This window comes from Glandiceps talaboti, chromosome 15 (assembly GCF_964340395.1).
Source record: "Glandiceps talaboti chromosome 15, keGlaTala1.1, whole genome shotgun sequence".
Classification (NCBI taxonomy): Eukaryota; Metazoa; Hemichordata; class Enteropneusta; family Spengelidae; genus Glandiceps; species Glandiceps talaboti.
Window position 1 is genome coordinate 16334594 of NC_135563.1, and position 17422 is coordinate 16352015.

Consider the following 17422-nt stretch of genomic DNA (forward strand, 5'->3'; position numbering starts at 1 on the left):
CACAACTATTCATCTCACTTCATATCAAATAATATCACCGTTGTGTGCCGTTGTCATTGGGCATTCCGTGACTGTGCTAATGACATTCTATAATGTCTATCGATCTGACTATAGCATTCAAGGTATCACTTCACCTAAAGATCTCCTTGGCCTTTGCTGTACTTACATACATTCACCCAACGACTTCGGTTATTTTACTCTCGAATTCCCATACTCCACGTCCATTTTTGTGCCAATCCACAGTATGAGGCTACACGCAAACCTTTTCAGTTCGGTTTTAACAGCAAATAAACTTAGGCGATATTGAATAGATATCCAATCATATCATGATTTAATAAAGACTCTGAACACAGAATATCATATGTCTATTTGTTAATGTTACATGTATCACAAAGGACATGAGAGTGTATGGAAAACGTAAGCTCATCCAATTCGATTGGTGGCTCGCACCTCGAAAATTTCTTATGAAAAATTAATTTCAAACAACGTCTTGTTCATTATTCATGTTATTGTTAGGTGGCCAAAACTGAGAGCGACGATGAAGAAACAGTGTTTTCGGACTAATTCTGTTATAAATGCAGCAATACAAGCTTGAGACGTCACGTACCTTTACCCAGTCGTAAATAAAGGCAAATGAATCTTTAAAACCTAATTAGTCCGTTCGTATTATCGCTTTGTCTTAGCTAGTGGAATTGATTGGGTTTGTATCGATTCACCGTTTACGTGCCGTTTTGCTCAGCATATTTGTACAACAAAAACAGAAATTAAACTACTTAAGCGGGCCGCGTGTCGGGCAAACACAAAGTCATTTCGCACCTCTCTGTCTACAATAATAAATTTCATTAACAATTCATCAGAGTGGTAATGTGTATGGAACGTTCACAAAAAGCGGTCTTTTTCTCAGGTATTGACCGTATGGTGGGGGTATGGTGTTCATTATTGATTTTTGCCTCTAAACGTTTGAATTCGTGACTTTGATGATGTTCAATTCACTGGGCTGCAGGAACGACATTTAGAGAGAAAAATAATATTGAAAGGAATTGACATCGATTCGTGTTTACCCAGTTCGCTCACGTATGTCATTGTTAAATTATGAAACATTCAAACATTTAATATAGCAGTATGTATCAAATTTGCGGAATTACTAGTAATTGGAGTAACGTTTTATCGTAATAAGGTGCATCCACATGTCTACTACATGCACATGCCTGGACAGTTTTTCGACACTAGAGGGCGTACGCACAATTTCTCGGCCCGGGGGCTTGCTATTCTGGCTTTCGAGAATCTTGTTATAGTTGTGTCATGACAACATTTACATGTAAGTGTATTTCCATGGTATGAGTAATCATAATCATCACCAATTATTGGTAATATGTTATCAAACACACTTAACAAATCCACCATACGCCCCCACACACATAAACATAAACATACATACATACATAATACATACATACATACATACACACATACATACATACACACATACATACATACATACATACATACATACATACATACATACATACATACATACATACATACATACATACATACATACATACATACATACATACATACATACATACATACATACATATACACAATAAATTAATTATACAAAGTCAAAGGACTGTCATAATTATCTTATTTTCGTAAAGTTGCCATCACATTCGTTAGCTTACAATGCAAGTTGACCTAGACGAATACTCGATATATATATATATATATATATATATATATATATATATATATATATATATATATATATATATATATATATATATATATATATATATATATATATATATATATATATATATATGTGTATGTATGTGTGTGTGTGTGTGTGTGTGTGTGTGTACATGTACATACATTGTAAAATTATGTACACACACAAATATATATACATATACATGGAATGATTCCATGTATATGTATATGTATACACACACACACACACACACACACACACACACACACACACATACACACACACATACACACATATATATCGAGTATTCGTCTAGGTCAACTTGCATTGTAAGCTAACGAATGTGATGGCAACTTTACGAAAATAAGATAATTATGACAGTCCTATGACTTTGTATAATTAATTTATAATTATTTTGTGTTTGACCGACATTGTGTGAGCAGCAATGAAAGTTCAATTCACAACTGTAGTGGACTTCTTTTAAGCTTTAAGCGATCACAGTGACCAAGGATGGGCCAGTGTTGATCCGTGTTTAACAAATCATCGTTTCTAACTGTCAGTGAAATGAGAAAAACGGTAATATCTTGACAGTTTCACAAAATCAAAAGTATGAGATTTCCCATTTACGCGAGAGATTGTTGATTTCTTGTCACGTGAACTTTAACTGTTAAAGAATTGTGGTATTTTCAATTGATTATCTACAAGATTCGTTGATGAAACAGGCAGTGAATCACAACTTTCGTTACAGGGTCATTAATCATACAAGTTCAAAGTCAACGATGACTAGTCCGACTTTGTACTGTCCCACTGACATCCTTCCCGTACACATGATAACTGTTCCCGTCACAACAGCTTTCCGACTATCAACATACTTTAGGACGTGACTTGATGGATTCATCTTGTGACCAACTGTGACTCCGCTTCCTGGCTGATGGGAGGAATTTTTGTGACACATGTAATGATGATATTGTACTTCCACTTAAATTCACCTTGAAGCTGCACATTATGAAAAAAAGGGTCATTTGATGTTCCGCTTTTTTTCAGGGATCAGTGGTAAAGCGGAATTTTCTCTATGTTAGTAATTAATTTTGTAGTCGGGAACCACACCTACTACGTGACATTTCATGTCTTTCTACATCACAAGACGGGGGTTGGGTCACAGATTTGTAACTACCATTTTAAACTTATTGGTTTATAAGCTATACTCGTATTTACAAGTACATATTAAAACAAAAAATGTATTAACCAAAATACCAAATGTATAAATCGTGGTCAAGAGGCTTATTGTACTCTGGAAATCTGGCAAATATAGTTTTGCGATATGAAAATTTCACATGTAAATGTGATAATCTGTGGTCTAAAACCCGTGTACAGGTCCTGCTAGAGATGGGAAATTGGTGTCCGGATATCGGGTGGTTTGGGGTGGGGCGTGTTGAAGGTTGAACTTCGTGATGCAGAATTTCTTCAAACGTACCGCGAGCATGACGATGAAAATCATATATATTTCAAAGGAAAGTACGAAGATCTAATTAAATTCGACTCTTCTCTTTATGATTTGATTGTGTTCGAAACCCGTCAACAAAACCAGATATATCTATCAATATTTACAGTCATAGTACCGTTAACTGTTCAGGTTTACTGTAATTTACTGTGAACTGTTGGCATTAATGGCAGTGATTTACCGTTAACTCGTTAGTTTCTGAGACAATAACAGTTTACTGTAAATTTACCGTTCACCGGTTTACTCTGGGTTTACTGTAACTTATCGGCGACATTAGCCAGATGTGAACGTGTTTTTGTCTTGTGTTTGTTTCGTGTTAAGAATTACAATGTAATTACTAGTAAACATGAAATATGTGCATAAGAAGGGTAGGCAAACCAACTGAATGATGCGATGACGTATGTCTTGGAGTGACAAAAAATGCCATGTACAACAGCGGATCGCAGAGAAACTGCACGTGTAAACTTGTCAATGAGATATTGAGAGTTTTATATATATACAGAGAAATTGTACCAAAATTAATATGCTTAGCAATATTCGATTACATTCAAATGCATTTTAGTACATGAACCGCAAAAAGTTAAAGTTAAGTCTATAAGTTAAAATGACCGGCCCCTCGGTGTAAGTTTGAGGATTTGGCGCACATTCAAATGTGGAAGTTCATAATATTTTACGTGCATACAGACACCAAGTTAAATAATGTGTCCATCAACAAGTCTACTTGTGTTGTTGATATTGACATTATGTAAACTATCGATTTAAACAACAACATTGGTCAAATTGCGAAATTTCACTGAAGTGGAACATGCGGATATGACCTTTGTTTAGCTATTCCCCTGGAGCGTAAACAAACAAGTTTAATACTGTATGAAAGAAAAATAACATATACGTATTCCCGCACTTGAAATATTGAGTCACGTGATTTTTTTCGCAATTAATCATAACAGTATTGGACACATATTGAACAAATAAACACATATATAAATAAATAATAAGCTGATGGATGGATAGATAGATATCGGATAGATAGATAGGTAGGTAGGTAGGTAGGTAGGTAGATAGATAGATAGATAGACAGACAGATAGATAGATAGACAGACAGACAGACAGACACAGATAGATGGGACCCTTCCTGGTAATACACAAGATACAGAATCACATTACGACGTATTTTGTGAACAGCGCCCCCAGCAGCCGATAAGGCGGGACTTTTCAATTTCGCCAAGATGGCGTACAAGAGGTCCATGTATAAACCTGCTCTGGTAGAAAATGTCGGCCTGAAAGAGAACCGGTTGGTAAAATTGTGAACTGATCCATCATTATATCGTTATCATGTTCTTCAGTGTCTTTACATGTATTGACAATCAAATCTTGAATTTAAAATGGTGCAACGTACGCTATGTTAACGTACCTGTTGACAAGTTCTAATCCAAACCTCGCACCATTCGTGTTTTGACACGTGTGTTCGCAGTTACTTTGAGCTGTTTTATAAAGTTGTTTTGACTAAATTCAGCATTTAGAGGTTTTCTATATATAGTTATAACAATGTGTAATTCGACACTGTCTAATTTGAGTACATCAATGAATCGTACGATTAACACCTTCCAGAAACACTAGAAAGAATGGACTATGTGAATCACATTATTCCAATACCACTGTCCCAAATTTCAATAATTTCAGTCGATCAGTTGCACAAGGACGTCTTTCTACCAATCCAACGTTACCAGACTCTCTGACTGTGTACGCCTCACCAAATCTACCGTCGGTAAATTACACAGACGCAGGTTTGTAAACAAATACATGTTAGTAGCACAATCATTCGTGACAGTGTGTGGTGGTGGTGGTGGTAGTAGGGTGGGATGGAGGTGGGCAGATACATTACACAACATTGATAAAGTTTTATTTGTTCACACTAAGTGATACCAGTATAACCATATGTTTTATGATTGTGTTGTGCAGGCCTTGAGATGTCTTTTTACATGGGAGGCGTTTTTTAAAGAAATAATTATTATGATAAAGGGTCCATTGAATCACTACAAATTCTTGCCAGGGGTAATGATTGTTAGTGTCTGGAGCTCACTGGAGGACAGGCACACAGTAAATGCACTTGTTAATTCTTATTATTATTGATGTATATATCTGTGTCATGTGATTACCCAGGGTCAAAAGTTACACAACATTGATAACCATGTTATTTTCACACTAGGTGATACCAGTATAACCATATCTCATGGACCAGTTGATGTGCAGTCGTTCTCACCCAGACAAAGTCTAGGTGAATATGACAAATCAAGGGCAGTATGGTCAGATGACCCTGCTGCAAGTCCAAGGTCAAAGTAAGTTTCAACTTCATGTTTTCTAATTCTGTTACAGTCTGATAAATCCTTGCCTAGCTCAAAAGTGAATCACGTGAGTCATAAAAAAACAGTACCATCTATCATCAACTAAAAAAGAGTGATAGTTTGCAGTTGAAATCTCTCAGTATTTTCAACTTGTGAATCATATAGCATTTCACTATGCTATATATGTATAGCCATTGGTTGGATATTATTAAATGACATTTTGTAAACATCTATTGTAGACATTGGTTATACATCACATGACTTTCACAGATGTGACATGCAACCATTGGTTACAATTGAATCACATGACTTTAAAGATATATACTTCATTGACTGCCATTGGTAAGAGATTAATCACATGACCTAGCATGACAATTGAAGGGCTGTCATTGGTCAGAAATGAATAGAGTAACACAATTTTTGTTTATGAACAGACTACTTATATAACCACTGGTGTTAATTTCAATGAATGTTTCCCAGCGACTTGAATATTGAAAAGATGCACCCAGCGAAATGTCTTTCAAATACATTATAAATTTAATTTACCAGAACGTAAATAAAATCCGCAAAATTTTATTGCTTTCCATAGTCAATGTCATGATTTTTACCTGATCAGTGAGTTGTCCATTATTCCAGTATTTGTTATCTTCTGTAGTCTAAATATTTCATGTATAATTTAACTACCCTATTTCAGATTACCCACCTCTAGTTACATAGATCCTACAAGTGTGAGTGAAATCACCAGATCGCCATCACGTCCAAAACCTGAGAAACTACTTGAACTCTCTGATTCTGATGATGAAATAAGTCTGAAGAGAAAGGTAGTTGGAATTCATTGAATAGTAATGTGTATTGGGTTGGTGGAGGGGGTGGGGGGTTAGGTAGGTAGGTAGGTAACATCAAGTCACTGTAGGATGGTGCATGATGAGGGAAGGGAAGGTTGGTAGGTGTGGGACAATAGGCATGAAGTGGGGAGAGAAGGGAAGGGTTGTTGGTAGATAATGTCACAAGCCTCATTTTTTGCATGCAAATAAGTTGCTTTGCTATGTAAAGTTCCACAACCATCAAGGACATTGTCTATTTTAAAGCATTAAATTCTGTCCGAAATGTTTGTACTGTTTCACAAACTGCAAGGTGATGGCTTTTCCTCAAGATTGCAAGAACTTATACATGTGATGGCCACATTTTGCAGATTGCACTAAACTGAACACAACTGAAATAACTACATTTTTTACTTATTTCACCCGTCAGTCACTGATCAAACATGTTACCCATACCAGTCCAACCTCTGTCCAGCTTGTTGATGCCAGTGGTGGCAGGTTAGATATGAACACATCTGAAGTTGGCATCAGAACAGATATAATGCAAAGTCCTGTCAAAATAGTGTGTCATTCACCAGCTGTTGTGGAAAGTGATCTCAGGTAATGATGAATTTCACTCACCAGGTCAAAGGTCACAGATTTGTTTCTTTAGTATGAATTAGCAAGAGTGTAGTTGTCTTCCCTGCCAGTTACATATAGAAAGACATGAATCAGTGAACAGAGGTCATTAACAGCTCCTCATATTTGAAGAATACTCATAGCTATATCATGGACTGCCAGAGAATGCCATTAACTTATGTCATGATACACTGGGAAATTACAATCTCTCACACACGGCTATGTATATAACTCAATAACCTTGATAGCTACCATTTCTGGTCCAAATTCTGCTCCCAATTGAACAGCACTCCAAGTGGCCAAACTCTGCAATCTTTTGTTTTTCTGATAACTGGCCTATTGGATATCTATATAGCCCCCACATATTTCTGTTTGTATCATCATAGTTGAACTTGACTTGTACATGTAGATTAAAATATTGGGAAAATCAATATCATTCATTAGTCAGCAGAGGTAGAGATGAGTGTGTGACTGTGTGTTTGATGAAGACTTGTTTTACTGTACTAACTAACATGTCTGTGTTGTTGCTATAAATGATAGGAACACTGGATATACACAACAAAATGCCAAAGTACAGATGGATACTATACAGTCTTTTAGTGTACTGGGTGATGAAGATTTCACTGAGGTAACTCATAAAGATGTCAGGAGAGAGAAACAACCACTAGTTGTCAGACAAAATATTACAACTGGTAAGTGCTTATACTAGGAAAAGTATGGTGGTAGGGTTGGTGAATAAGCATGGTTGATAGTGCATCCATCAAGTGATCAGATTTGAGTTTTGGCTCTGGCCAACTTTTCTCAATGTGTACTACAGTATTAAAAAACTGGTGAACTGTACTGTGACAGCACTATACCCATACCATGCCATAATTATCGTGTCATTCCGGAACACTTATAAGATACAAATCCCTCTAATTTACTCAAAGGGAAGATTGATGATATGACTCCTGATTTCACCCCCTTTTGCAGAAATCTAAGAAAAAATGCTTTTAAAATATAGATAGTAATATCGACGTTATGTATGAATTACGTATTAGTGCCTGGTAGCATTAATCTTTGTTTTTCTTTCCAAGGTACAAAGCCAGAGATTATCAGAAAACGTGTGCTTCGAGAAGCTACTAGTGACAATATAACAGTTGATGGTATAGCCAAGTTACCAGGAGATCTAAGAGAAAGTTTACCACTACATAGATATGACAATATATCTGCATGTTCAAGGTAAATCTGACAAAGTTGATAGAGACACTGACATGATGTACACTTTCATGTTGATCTTCATCTGACTTTGATACATGAAATGCAGAAACCGGGTTATAGAATTCTGTTATCACAGGTTGTCTCTGTCTCTGTCACATGTTCCATAGCATATCTATTGTGAATTTGTATCTTGTATCCATCTTGTTTTCTGTAATACATGGACAAACTACAGTTCATACTTATTTTCACTTTTGAAAGTGTCATTGAGATAATACATGATTATGAATGTTATAACACACAAGCAGTTCAAAGTTTTTAGCATTGAGCTTTCGATCTCCCTTCCACTATGGCTCAATGATCCTCATCAGAATGATAAACTCCATAGTTACAGCTGACCACTAGGTGGCGGTATGATCAGCCAATTGTAGATGTTAGGTAGTATGATCATATAGTAAGTAACATGGTATTATTTCAGTCCTTGAAAAACAAGTTGTTACAGATGTTTCAAGCTATGACTCATCATTTTAAAGGCTATATCAACATTAGAATTAGAGGAACCAAACAGAACCAAACAACCAGTATATAGAAAAGATCACACACACACTATGTGCACTCACAAAACATGCACTCATTTGTATGAGATCATGCATATGACTTATGACAATTTATATTTTCATATGATGTGTATAGTGTATCAGACAGTATGGAAGAAAAGAGAGAAGCTGCAAAGAAAAAGAAAAAGTCTAGTAAAGGTAAGACTCTGTCACTTGTTAGTTAATAGCTAAAATTGGTCACTTTTATAGTTTATAGGGGCATAAGCTCAGTTTATATGATTTTAAGGGATGGTTTTTACCTGTAGTATTCTACTTACTGAAGCAAACTTAACCATCACTTGTAGTTCACTGAACTCAAACCTGGTATTTGAACATAATACAGAAATGATTAAATGACAAAATTTAGTACACTACATATGCTGAAATGTTAAAGAAATTCCTAGTATTCATCAATTTTACTAACAATGCATAGAAAAGGTGTTTTAAAAAAAAAAAAATTATGCTGGGAATTGCTCCCAGGGATTTTCAAATTGAATTAGTTTCTGTCAGTACAAAGCATACTACCAGGGGTACCAAAGGCATATGTAATAATTATGTTGTATGCACGATGCAAGTAATTGTTCATACACGTGTAATACAAGTTAGGTATTGCTTTGTACCTATAGGCAAAGTCATTCCATCACGCTACATGCAGAGTCTACAGACCACTCTCCCATCAAAACACAATGTTACACTTGCTGGTAGAAGTGTTGATACAACTTTGAAAACCAAGGTATTTGTAATCTTTTTCTCTGACTTTAAACTTATGAACCAAGAACAATGTTAGTCTAATCATCAAATCAATAGTGTGCAATTTGATGAACATATATGTAAACTATTCTCATACTGTTTATGCAAACATGTGATTTACCATTCTAGAATAAGTTATTTTATTAAGAAAACGTTCAAATTGCAGCTAGTGCCACTTTAATACAGCTATTATGCATCTCATTGTACAGGCAGGTGAAGCCTATAGGCCTAACATTAACCAGAAGTGTGGCAAATCTTTGCACAGACAAGGCAGAAACGGCTGTGATCTGTGGTATAAAAACCTCCGGCTAATGTTATTTCTGTTGGCTTCACACTTGTAGCGTGAGATGTACAATACATGAGTTTAACCACAGCAATAGTATCTGATCTTATGATCTGTTGAATATTTCCATTTAGGCACAGACAACTAAGAAAACAGGTCCTAAAAGAGGTAATATAACAAACAGTAAAGCATTTGGTGATTTTGGTATCACACCAGTACCTGCGTACCATGGAGCTAGAACAAATAAGAAAAGAATCGTCACTTCAACCCCAGCCACATCTATGATAGGTACTCCAGGATTTCCTGGTAAGTCAACATTTATTATTCCAATAATATTTATCATATGTACCTATGTCAATTCTAGAATGTTTACAACTTCAACCCTAGCAACACCAATCAAATGTACCCAGGTCATTTCTAGAATGTCTACACCTTCAACCCTAGCAACACCCATCAAATGTACCTATGTCAATTCTAGAATGTCTACACCTTCAACCCTAGCAACACCCATCAAATGTACCTATGTCAATTCTAGAATGTCTACACCTTCAACCCTAGCAACACCCATCAAATGTACCTATGTCAATTCTAGAATGTCTACACCTTCAACCCTAGCAACACCCATCAAATGTACCTATGTCAATTCTAGAATGTCTACACCTTCAACCCTAGCAACACCCATCAAATGTACCAGTGTCATTTCTAGGATTTCTACGATTTCAACCCTAGCAACACCCATCAAATGTACCCAGGTCATTTCTAGAATTTCTACCACTTCAACCCTAGCAACTTCCATCAAATGTACCCTTGTTGGCCCCTTAGTCTGAAATCCATAAAAATGGCTGTTATTTTACAATTAAAGTGGCCATATGGATAAGAATTTATTTTGGATTTTTTTTTGATAAAACAGCTTCTCTAAGTTTTTCTACTTGAAAAAATAAAGCGAAAGAAAATATACCAAGTCCGTGTTCATAACTCAATACATTGCAAAAAGATGCAAAAAGTGTAAAAGGTTTGTTATTGTACATACAAATTCTCATCCATATGGCCACTTTAACTCTAAACATTATTTTATAGGTAATGAATCCTACCTAGCACATCTACCTACTGGCAGGACAAGCACAGGAACTAGAAGGCAACAAACAGGTGGAAAAAATAATTCACTATCTAGGGATGGGGTGGGGGGGGGGCAGGTTGGGTTGTTAGTATAGGCACGGGGGGAGGGGGTGTGAATATAACATTTCAAAGCTGAGCTTTTAGTGTTGTATGATTATTTATGTTCTATTCTTGGTAGTTTAAATTTTTTTTTACTGCGTGTGATTAATGTATTTGGAAAAGTGACATTTGATGTCAATTTATCAAATATTGGTTTCATGAATTGTTTCATATAAATTAAAATATTCGATGCATAAATATCAAAATCCCTTTTTATGATGATTTTCTTTTTAGTTGAATGAAGAAAGCACACATTGATAATGCAATACACTTTACAAATAAACATGGCCTTGGTAGTTGTTATGTTGCTATACTTGAGTATATATTATTCAATGTACAAGTTTGTTAATTACAGGTGGTATAACACCAAATTTATCAATTCCTAAACCAGCACCAGGTGTGTCAGATAGTACCATTGCTGAAATGACAACAGCATTGGACATGGAGGTAAGAATAATGATTGATTGATTGGTGGAGGGAGTGAGGGAGGGGCAGCTTCGAAGGAGGACGGGACAGACGGATGGGGAGAGAGAGAGAGAGAGAGAGAGAGAGAGAGAGAGAGAGAGAGAGAGAGAGAGAGAGAGAGAGAGAGAGAGAGAGAGAGAGAGAGAGAGAGAGAGAGAGAGAGAGAGAGAGAGAGAGAGAGAGAGAGAGAGAGAGAGAGAGAGAGAGAGAGAGAGAGAGAGAGAGAGAGAGAGAGAGAGAGAGAGAGAGAGAGAGAGAGAGAGAGGGGGGGGGGGGAGGGAGGGAGAGAGAGTGAGAGAGGGGGGGGAGGGAGGGAGGGAGGGAGGGGAAGGGACAGGAAGAGATGGGACATAGAAAGGAGAGAGGTCGACAGACAGGGAGGCAGAGTGAGTGACATACTGAGACAGAAAGGGGACAGAATGTAAAAAGACTTAGACACACACATGCATGAGTATGATAATGTGTATATCAACATACATAATTGTTAGAAATGACAAAAACTGAAAGAAATGGTGTAGTTTTACATGAATTGAGACAGAATGGTAATATTGAAGATGTCAGATTTAGATACTTGTAATGTACATTGTTCACAAAAAGTTCTTTCCACAACTCAATAATTGTATCTTGTGCTAAGAGAGTTTTCTTTTACACCTGTAAATGACAATATGTGATTAGATTCCAGATGATGACATTACACAAGACTATCTTGACATTTTGTATGCTAGATATATTCAATGGGTTTACCTCTCATCAAAGGTAAGATACTGTAATCATTCTAACTATTTCTAGTAAATTAATATTTTCTAAAAAAAAATAAACAACATTGATCTCACTTTTTTTCAGCCCAATATCAGCAACATACCAATGCAATTGATATGAAATTAATACGAAATATGAATATTTAATATTCTATGGATCATGTATACTGTGACGTATGTAATTTTGTAGAGTGAAGGTATTTCATTTCTAGATCAGCAATTCATTAGTATTATTGTATCAGGAATATCTTATTAAATATTATTCTATTTTCAGATGAGGAAGGTAACAGAAGACCAAGAAAACACTGCTTCAGTAAGTAAGACACTTAATTTACTTAATAAAGCAATACAGTACATATTGATGGTATTTAAGCTAGTTTTTTGAGAGGTACAATTGAATTAAAACTGTTAAGTCAGTGATTTTATTGACCACATATATTTATCGACTGTGTGTAACATTGTTAGCTGCTACAGCAGCTTGGCAGAATTCTAGTCAAACTTTAACCCTACAGATAAGTTTTGTTTAACTTTATGAATATTGACTATACTGTACTTTCTTTGTAATCTTCCATGTACTTTCAATATTTTATTCTTGTAAAGAGCCTAGATTTCTATGGCTTTAGGTGTTTAGACTTGTTATACAAAGAATAGGATTTCAAAATGTGTAGTTTTAACAATGCTGCTTGCAAGTTTGTCATATTATTCCATTACAGTGTTTCTTTTTAACCAGTGTAAAGATTTACTTGTTATAGATATCATTACAGTCTTTCTTTTTAACGTTTGTAAAGATTTACTTGTTATAGATATCATTACAGTCTTTCTTTTTAACGTTTGTAAAGATTTACTTGTTACAGATATCATTTAAGTCTTTTTTTTTTAATACCAGTCTCAGCTATACTGGTTATGGAATGAGAATGACAAGTTCCATCAAAGAAAGGCAGAATTGGAGCTAGAGGTAGCCCAGCTTGTACATTCTAACATATTAGATGAACAGTTACAACAACAAGTAAGTCTTGTTTTCAGTGCTAATTTATATTAAAGTGCATTAAAGTGCCATGTGTGCACAGAAATAAGGATTCAAACGCCTGTTTATCATTATTATGTAAACTGTACTTTTATGATACATTTCAGAGCACAAATAGTAATTGTCTGGTTTCCATGGTAATGATAATTTCAGTCATTGCAGGTTTCAAACATTCATTGTGTTGTTTTACAGAGAAGTGGTCTTGGTCCAGTGGTTGCAGGATTAGATCAACTAAAACAAGAACATAATACTCTGGCAAAGGCTGTAGATACAACAAGACATCATGTACCTACACATGGAATATACATGCCACCTAATGAAAGAGACTACTTAGGTAAGGCACTTTTTAGCCTCAACAAGCACTGCCTAGCATCCTTAGCCTAGTCATCATGTACCAACACATAGATGTTTATGCCACCTAATGAAAGAGACTTAGGTAAGACACTTTGTAGTCTCAACTAATTCTAACATGCTAGCTTGCAAACAAATGTCTCTGCCATACAAATCAGTCCGATGTTCTACATTCTTGCCTGTATGATTTTACCTTTCAGAGCAAATGAAATCAGAGTTAGGTGAAACAGAACAACTCCTTGCAGAAATCACAGCACTCACAAGGGAGGAGCAACCAAGAGTAGCCGAGTTTGCCAAATCCATGGAGATACTTAGTGATGCTACACAGAATGAACGTCAGGAAATGGATATACTGCATGAAGTCTTACAAGCATTCTCCTCACTGACAACACATGAAGTATCATTGAAAATGATTCAAATGCAGAGAGTTCAAGGTGATAACTAAGTTTCGAAGATTATCTGATAAGACTCAGTTCTTGAAGATGGTCTCACTTCTGTTATAAATCTCCAAGGGCCTGATATGATTTTTCAAGTATTTCCACTGCTGGTGAACAATGACTTTTCTGGCCTTCTGTGAAGAAATACTGTATTTCTCTTGATGCTTGAAGTCAGTTTACTGTAATCTGGGTCTTTGAAAGTCCCTTCTTTGATTTAATGACTTGGATACTACCAGGAGAATAAACCTAGTTACATTCCCACAGATCACTCGGCTGGTGAAGATGGATATACTAATCATAGGGCCTCAATGTTGGGAGACCTCTCTACATCCAATGACATGGGTACAGTTTATGACTCTTACAGTGCTAAGTAGATAAATACAGTATCAATACAGCCTCAAAAAAATAATTGTTTGGTTCCGGGTACCCGACCCCCACCTTTTCACTGCTGACTCTAAACTTTTTTATGTATTTGAGAAAAAAATACAATCTCAAAAATTGTGAAGTCTCACGGGAAATAATGGATGCAGAAACTGACATCAACTTAAAAAGACAATATAAAACTGTTCTTCCAATCTCTAATGGCTGTAGATCTTATGAGAAGAAACCAATAACATAGAGACCATTTGGGAAACAATGGAAAACCTCCACTCGACACTCACACTTGAAAAATAAAATGAAATAAAATATAAAATCTACCTATCTCACCTATTCTAAAATTGAGCGTAATCGGAACCACACAATTTTAAATGTCTTTGTACTAGTACTGTACTAGAGAATCAGCGTACACAATATCAGACAGTATCACAAAATATTATTCAAACATTGTAAACATACAGGAGTAGGTGCTTTACTTCACAAATATTTGTGGTATACATTTTGACTAAAGTCAAGATATAGACTGCCTTTTAGAGATTTCCACGAGTTCATATTATTTTTTTTAAAATGTAAGCTTTCGTATTGTTTCTATATTAGTGATTTGTGATTTCAAAATGAAGATATGCATTATAAAACAATTTATTCTAAAGTTAGTAAACCATATTCTCAGATTGCCAAATTATAGCTTAAAATGAAAACTATCTCTATGGATGATACTTTGCTGTTGTAGCAAAAAAGAACAAGCTGCAAGGAACAAATTTACAAGTCTTCATTGAAGATATAATCCCAACTTACCAATTCATAATTTGATTTTTGACAAATATGGCCACTACACCATTCTGTTGAACTATTGAAGGGCGTGATAAAGTGTATACATATTGAACCATAGTATCTGACATTTGTGCCAGGTTTGGTTTCACCAGTTGGGAACTGAAAATGAAAGTCATTGTCAATCGTACTAACACATTCACTATGTCTGCTGCTAAGGAATATTGATTTGATAAATGTATATATGGAAGAAAACACATACAACACTGCCTTCTTTGCTGACATCTACATTGCCAATGTAATACATAGCTATTCATATTTACTGTACAGTTTTCCTGCTGAATGTAATTATATTTTTAAAATTCACAATTTAAATAAATTTGTTCATTTCTGTAGTATGTTTGTCTTGCATTGAACTGAACTGAATTGAAGTGTGACGTACATTGGACTGACGTCAATCTGTTGGGCTGCATTCACAAGTACACACAACAATGCTTGGAGAATCCAAAAAAGTTTTATTTTGAATTTGTCAACATGATACAGGTTCATAACAATATTTGGTTAGGTAACAAGGATTACCTGAAAAAATAACAACTCGGTATCTAACCCCTTTATTCAAACTAAATGGTATAGATACTAGCCTGATTCCAGGATGTTTTTTGTGAGATGATGCCGCTTATGTTGTTGCTATTTTGTATGTATGAGCACAATAAGTGGAATGTTGAATGGCAGTAAGTACTTAGCTACTAACACCATCTTGCAAATGTACATAAATCCTGAGTTACCTTATGTGCTATACTGATAACTATGAACTTTAAAGAGATTAATGAAAACACTATTTGAAGTATAAATGTCTTTTCAAATGAAAGTTTCTACTCAGTCAAAAATATTTTGAAAGCAAAGCCCAATCTACCATAAATCTAGACGAGGCCAAGTCTAAATTTGAACGCCAGCATTGAGACCAAAACCATATCACTTCCACTTGTTTCATGTCTCTTCCGTGATATGTGATAGCAGCTGGCTAGCCCACTGCAGTACACCCCTGACGAGAAATTAACAATAATTTGGGATTCACTTTCAAACAACTTTTTGACAATGAGTAGATGTTTTGATTTGAAACTATGAACCAAGAGTCCATGGACATTCATTTTTGTAGATAGTGTATGTGATTAACTTCACTAACAATGCTAATACACTAAAAAGATTGTATTTTACGTGAGTAGGCAGTGCATCTCTATCTTCATTCTAACTCCTATTGTCTTCACCTTTCCTACACCTGAACTAATCTTCCAACTTTACTTCTGAAGAGGTCAATGACACATCTTTTTCAAATCTACAAACAAACTAATTGACATTCACATGCTATAGCTGTATGTCTACATACATTTATGAAACAAAATTATGATATAATTTTCATCTTCTTTATCATGAAAACGGCAAGATATATCTTACAATATATAATAAAATATTATAAATGAAAATAAAAATAAAACAAAGATAAATTATTCTCTAACTTGGATGGTTACAATTTTTAGTTATGCTATAATAAATCTACGGAAAAGTGAAGTCTTACCAAAATCATGTCTGATGCATACAATATTTTTTACTGAACTTAGATGTTTCATTTCATGATTGGCATGCAACAACACATTTCCAGGACCTGGAGATTCAAGAAGCCCAGAAAATGGCAGTGGGTTACATAACTCATTGTATATATAACTTGTGACCCATTTCATAATAGCAAACTGTGAACACAATGTGATCACTGGGATCTTGTGGGGATTTTGTCCATTTCAAGCAGCAGTGGACACTGTACAGGAAGCCAAGAGATATTGAGATACAACCAACAGACATGGTTGTTAATAGTCAAGCTAGCTGCACTAGCTGTAACTGGAGTACTATTTTTGCAATAAGACAACCAACAATATATGCTGTAAAAATACAATAATTTGACATTGTACATGATAATTAGAAATCAATTTTACCTATAAGTAGTAGAATAACACTCTGAAATAGTGATCATCTTGGGAGGCATCAATTTTAAGGTGTGAACCCAAAGTCGTCTTTATTGGACACGTTTACCTATAGGTGATTCAATACTGTTCAAGGGGTGCAATATTACAAGTAAATCATTGTATGCAACAAAATGGCCTCAAAAAGCTTTCCAGTTGCAGCTATAGTTCAACGTTAAAGTCAAAAACGCT

The 17422-nt window shown here is 35.4% G+C and overlaps 1 protein-coding gene across 1 annotated transcript; it reads left to right on the forward strand.

Moving 5' to 3' along the window:
• The first annotated feature begins 4441 nt into the window (after positions 1 to 4441).
• LOC144446265 (uncharacterized) lies at positions 4442 to 14080 on the forward strand. The gene is made up of 16 exons (XM_078136017.1): positions 4442 to 4506; positions 4896 to 4999; positions 5422 to 5551; positions 6252 to 6378; positions 6809 to 6978; positions 7537 to 7688; positions 8073 to 8217; positions 8887 to 8948; positions 9416 to 9522; positions 9957 to 10128; positions 10900 to 10968; positions 11429 to 11484; positions 12535 to 12573; positions 13147 to 13266; positions 13477 to 13618; positions 13836 to 14080. The coding sequence occupies exons 1-16, from the start codon at positions 4442 to 4444 to the stop codon at positions 14078 to 14080; spliced, it is 1905 nt and encodes a 634-aa protein (XP_077992143.1).
• Positions 14081 to 17422: the final 3342 nt, after the last annotated feature.